Source organism: Helianthus annuus, chromosome 6, assembly GCF_002127325.2.
Source record: "Helianthus annuus cultivar XRQ/B chromosome 6, HanXRQr2.0-SUNRISE, whole genome shotgun sequence".
NCBI lineage: Eukaryota > Viridiplantae > Streptophyta > Magnoliopsida > Asterales > Asteraceae > Helianthus > Helianthus annuus.
Window position 1 is genome coordinate 5867207 of NC_035438.2, and position 6124 is coordinate 5873330.

Consider the following 6124-nt stretch of genomic DNA (forward strand, 5'->3'; position numbering starts at 1 on the left):
CCTTATCAGTATAACTCTTTGTAAGAAGATGAAAACACAAGCTAGGTAAAGAGACAAGATGATAAGATTAAGATGTAAAATGTGAGTTAGCTTATCGATCATCCTCTTTTTTATTATTAGACATAGAAAAAAAATTAAAACCTTTAAATATTTATAAATAAATTATATAGTTGATTAATTACTTAATTTATGTTATGTATCATGTATGTTTTTTTTATTGTAGGCAAAGCTCTCTCTCCCCAAGAGCTACTAGACATACACACATTAAAGCATAGAACGTCCACACAAACCTCTCAAACATTCCTTTTTGTGCTTTTTGAACATCAGTGGAAAGTAAAGTTTCATCTCTCTCTCTCTCCCTCAAGAATACATAGCTTCTTTCAGCCATGGATACGGCTCACTGGCCACAGGTAGATAGCTTGATCTTTAATCCTTTTTATCATCTTCACTAATTATCTACAGAATCCAAAACATAAACAAACCTTAATGGTATTTTAATTTGTTGTAATTAAATTTTTTCATATCATGAAACTCATGTTATCTAGATCAAACCAAACTATAGTTTTGCTTCTAATTTCTATTTCTTTATATCATCGATTATGATACCATAATTAGTTGGATCTTCAACTGTAATTCTTCTTCATGATCATTTTATTGTTTTTCTTCAAAATACTGTGTTAGTTTATGAATATATATACATGTGTGCAATAAAGGGTGGATTAGTTATATGGATTGAAAAGCATAAAGCAGTCTTCCTGTTCTATTCATTTGTCTGCAAATCTTAAAGTAATTTTTGGATCTTTATGTCTTTATCTTTCTTTTATGCAAATTATTTCTTACCTTTTTCTTTATTGGTTTTGTTTATATAGGAGATAATGAAGCCTATGGAAGAAATAGTGGTACAAAACACCACAAATTCATGTTCAAAACCCTCTTCAAATTCTTCATCTTTGGAAAGAAAAGCAAGACCACAAAAAGATTCAGCTGTAAACTGTCCAAGATGCAATTCTACAAACACAAAGTTTTGTTATTATAACAATTACAGCCTCTCACAGCCAAGATACTTTTGCAAGACTTGTAGAAGGTATTGGACAGAAGGTGGGTCCCTTAGAAATGTTCCTGTTGGTGGTGGTTCAAGGAAGAACAAGAGATCATTTTCTTCCATTTCATCTCATTCTTCAATGTCAAAGAAACTTCCTGATCTGGTTGTACCTCCTACATCAACACCACTACTTTCTCAAAACCCTAGGATGCATCATGAACATGGACAAGATCTCAATCTTGGATTCCCATCAACCAATGATTTCAAGACATTTTCTGAGCTCATCCAAGCACCCAATTTTGATGGGATCAAGAATACTACTTCTGGTTCAGCCACTTCAGCTCAACTTTCAGCTTTGGAACTCTTGACAGGAATTACAACAAAGGGTATGATGAATTCTTTCATGCCAATTCCAAATCCTGGCCCGAATTCGGTCTACTCATCGTCAGGACAGTTGATGATCCCCGGGCCAGAATTCAAGATTCCATCGCTTCATTTTTCCTTGGATGGAATGGAAGGAAATGGTGAACAAAATAACAACTATGGAAGTAGCATCCATGAGAGTTCAAGTGGGAGGCTTTTGTTCCCATTTGGAGATCTGAAAACAAGCACAATAACAACAACTACATCTCATGATGGACATCATAATGTTGAACAAAATAGAGACCAGAATGGTGCAGATGCCAATGGCTTTTGGAGTGGAATGTTAGGAGGAGGTTCATGGTAAACACTTATATATACATATATATGTGTATATAACAATCTTTGGGGGGTTTAATTTCTTTCTTTCTTACGACTGTTTTACATGATTAATTTCTAGTTTTCAAATGGTGGGTGGTAATTACTTGTTTGGATTTCTTAAGAAACTAACTTGATAGAATCATACAATTAATATTGGGTCTCTCTTCTTTCTTTATAAACATATTTTATGTTTAGTGGTATTTATCTTGATCTTCAACTATGAGAGTCTTGAGACAAGACTTGTACACTTGATCAGAAGATTAAAAGACTTGAAGTAAAGAGACTGAAGAAGATCTAGAAAACAAATCAAAGCAAAGCAAAGATTTTTATGAAGAGAAACCAATTGTTGTGTATCACTGGTTGACTGGGTTTGGGGTACAAACAATAATGTATGATGTACAATTCGTATAATTTATTTGGTTGAATTTCTTGATTTAAATTTGCATTCTTGTTTTTGTTCCAACCTTTATACTAATCTGGAGTAATGGAGATGTTGGAAATTCTTGCAGTTGCATGCATACATATTTTAAGTCTTTTTCAATCTTTATTCATTGCATTAAAGTTACTTTAGCATGCATCTTTATGTGTATGTGTTTACTTTGTGTGTGTATGGAGTAATGGAGATGTTGAAAATGCTTTACCTGCTTCAACTGAAAGTTACAACCACTTCATCATTCTATATAGAAACAGTCCCCAATTACATACACCAATATGCATAGTTGTATAGTACAACACCTGAAAGATGCTTGTATTTTTTTAAACTTGAACTCCAATTTTTTTCCAAGGTGAATGATGATTACTTTACCATGCCATGTTTTCTCCAAGATATTGTTTTCAATTTTCTTGTTTCCACTTTGAAAAAGGATCTGACAACAACCCTACTTTTTAGCGAAAATATTGTTTTCAATTTTCTTATTCAAGGGACCTAAAACACTCCCCTTGGTGAATGTGCTAAAGGAAAGGGAATAAAATCAATCTCCCTAAACCCACTTGATATATTTTTGAGGCTTATATTGCTCATATTATTTTATTTTTTAATTGAATAAATAATCCACTTGTAGCTTTTGGCTGTAACCCACTCGATGTGATATAATCATAATCATCACTTCCTATTATTTTATGTACACACATGTGAATAATATGTATATATGTTTTGTATATGTGGCTCATGTCTAGAGATGCATGATGAGCACTAATAGTGCATGATGTTGGGGTCCCTTTCACTTACCAAATTGAGAGGCCTAATTTGTACTTTAATTTGTTTTTGTTGTACTAGGGTTTGGGTTTTAGTTTCTTCTCGCTTGGAGTGACATGACTACATGAGTATCCACTAGAGAAACTCTCAAAAATAACCAACAATATTGATATTATAGAATATAAAAACAGTAAAGAAAGAAGCAAGCTTTATAATTGATCTTGATAGAAAGTTCCGTGTAATCAACAACTACAGCAAAGGCTCCTTTTACAGGAAGAAAAACAAGAAACAAAATCAATCTTCAACCTCAAAAGGCACCAGCTATATTCAAGAGAGACGACGATTGCGGGATTTAGAGACAAACATGGAAAGCCAGCAATGATACAACTTGAGCTCAAAAACAGGGACCAACGATCCTTCTTCAGCAGCCCTAGAACACCGACAAGTAGAAAAGAGAGGATAAATAGCATCAACTTCTTTGATACAAGACCTAAAAGATAAACAATAAAAAAGAGCCCACAATTTTAAATTGATTAAAAAGAACTGAATTTTAACACCCTCATCAATTTAGTAGGCGAAAACATCAAACTTTTTATTAATTTACACATTTTGTCATGTTGATTACTAGGTTAGAACTCCGCTGGTTGCAATTTAATTTTATATAATAAATAATAAAAAGATATATCTTTAGATAAATTCATGTATTGCACGTTTTGAATAAAATATGATGTCATATGTTAACACATACAGTCATCAAGATTTATCTTTTAAAAATGAACTTTGACGTAATGTTTACTTATTATAACATTTTACTTTGTTTTTTTTATTATTAGGTTAAAAACACATGTATTATATGGGGTTGAATCCCGTTTTTATGATACATTCAAATTATTAGATACAATGATTTTAGTTAGTTTTAACGCTTTTTTTTTTTAATTTGATTCATAAAACACTCATCTAAAATTTGTATTCAAGAGAGTTTATGATACAAAAATGTGAAGATCGATCCCCACTTTTTTATATATTCCATCATTTTTTATGAATTATACCGTAAAATCGAGAATACAACTCTCTTTGAATGGAGTATAGAACTGTTATATTTAAAGATGGTGTTCTTTCTAAATGTTTATGCAATGCACAATACAAGTTGAGTTTAAACCAATTATAACAATACGCCTAACATTACAAAGATGAAACTAAGTTGTCTAGATTTGACATTTGAAAAAAATTGTGCGATTATAATGGTGAGTCTAAACCATTATAACGATTAGGGATGGCCTTATTTTCCCAAATATCCGTACTCGTACCCGTACCTACACCCATACCAATTTTAGGTATTTGGTACATGTATCGGTACCAAATTTTATTGATTTTGGTATTCGGTACTTTCGGTATTTGTACGGGTAAAAATGGGTACTAGTACTGAATTTTATGTAGACCTTTAAAAGTTTTTTTTTTGTATTATGGTATTTATAGTACTCGTATTGATATTTACCTATATGGTACCTGTATCGTATTGGTACTCGTACCAATTTTACATATTTGGTACTCGTACTATATTGGTACTCATGTCAATTTTACCTATTTAGTACTTGTACAAGTGCTCAAAAACTAAATAAAAACAAAGTGGTACCAAAGCGGGTACCGTACCGAAAATACCCGTACCGTACCTATATATTTAGTACGGTATTTGGTACCCAGTTTTTTCAAATTCGGTACCGATACGGGTATGCGTACGGGTACTGTACCAATCTCATCCCTAATAGCGATGCGTCTAAAAACACATATAATTTGCTAGAAGCATATGCTCCAGACCTAGAATAATTATTTGATTCTAGTGAAAAAAACAATAATACAATTATTAAGTATATATCAAACGAGAACCTTAGATTCCTAATTTACCATAATTTTCATCACTGAACTTCAAAGTATATATATCTACTCATAATACTCGGGATATAACTTTATGATTATATAAAAAAAAACAGACGTTTATCCTTATCTAAATTTTTCTTTAAAATTATTCAGAGAAAAACAAATTTTTGTTCTTATCTAATTTTTTGTTAAAAAATATTATTATTATTTAATACGAGAGATAAATAGAAAAATAAGGTGAGAAACTATGAGGAAGTGACACGTGTCTAAAAAGATTTCCATTTATTAGTATAGAGAGATTTAGAAGGCCTTTGGTAAACATATATGTCAACTGGTCCTTAGATTTAGTGGGCATAATTTTAATAGCTCCATAAACATATTTTTCCCTAAGAAAAAATAAGTTAATTTCAAAATGTTTTGTTTAGTCATGAATTACAAGGTTTGTAAATGATTGTAGAATTGTCTCAAAACAAAGGGACAAGGAGTTTAATTTCAACTTTTAGCTCTTTAAGAATGTTCACGAGCCATAGAACTTCACGTGGCCGGTAGAGCGCATGGCATGGTATTTTGCTTCGGCAGATGACCGGGACATTGTTCCTTGCTTCTTACATTTCCAAGAAACAAGGCAACTTCCTATGAAGACACAGAAACCGTCAACTGACCTTGATGCAGTTTTGGAAGCGGTCAAATGGCTCAAAAGTTTAATGATTAATGAAATTCTCCAAAAGAACTGAAAGGTTAAAAAACAAAGTTCTTATAATTCAAATTCAATCAAAAGCTAATTAAAAATATTCACCAAGACCTCTCTTTGTACTAGACCCTAAAAACTTAAGAGATAAACACTAATAAATAAAAGATAAAACATAAAATAAATCAATTAAAAATAGCCATGAGTTAATCCAGATAATATAATCCTGCATCATACCAACTCCTTCAATTGTTGTAGAATTTGCTATTGCATTGACAATGGTTGTTGATGAAGCAGTAGAAAAGGTCATGGGTCTTTTGGAGCACAAAGTTAAACGTTAAACACGATTGAATACATAACATCAATTCCCTCGATTGACATAGTGACATAAGAGGAGGTTACAAGAATATGAGGTTAATTGTGTAAAACCAAATGGAGATGCATCACCTCCTGAAGAACCAATGAATGAGGTAATCCCGGTGCATTCTAATGATCCTCCAATATTTATACACTTATAGGAAAAGTTGGGGTAGATAGTTTGAACTCAAATAAAAGTAAGATGAGTATGGAATACCTTTGGCAA

The 6124-nt window shown here is 32.0% G+C and overlaps 1 protein-coding gene across 1 annotated transcript; it reads left to right on the forward strand.

The window, feature by feature from the left end:
• LOC110864480 (dof zinc finger protein DOF1.8) lies at positions 1 to 2291 on the forward strand. The gene is made up of 3 exons (XM_022113552.2): positions 1 to 81; positions 224 to 410; positions 870 to 2291. Exons 2-3 carry the CDS (start codon positions 387 to 389, stop codon positions 1767 to 1769), a joined length of 924 nt encoding a protein of 307 aa, XP_021969244.1. The 5' UTR covers positions 1 to 81; positions 224 to 386; the 3' UTR covers positions 1770 to 2291.
• Positions 2292 to 6124: the final 3833 nt, after the last annotated feature.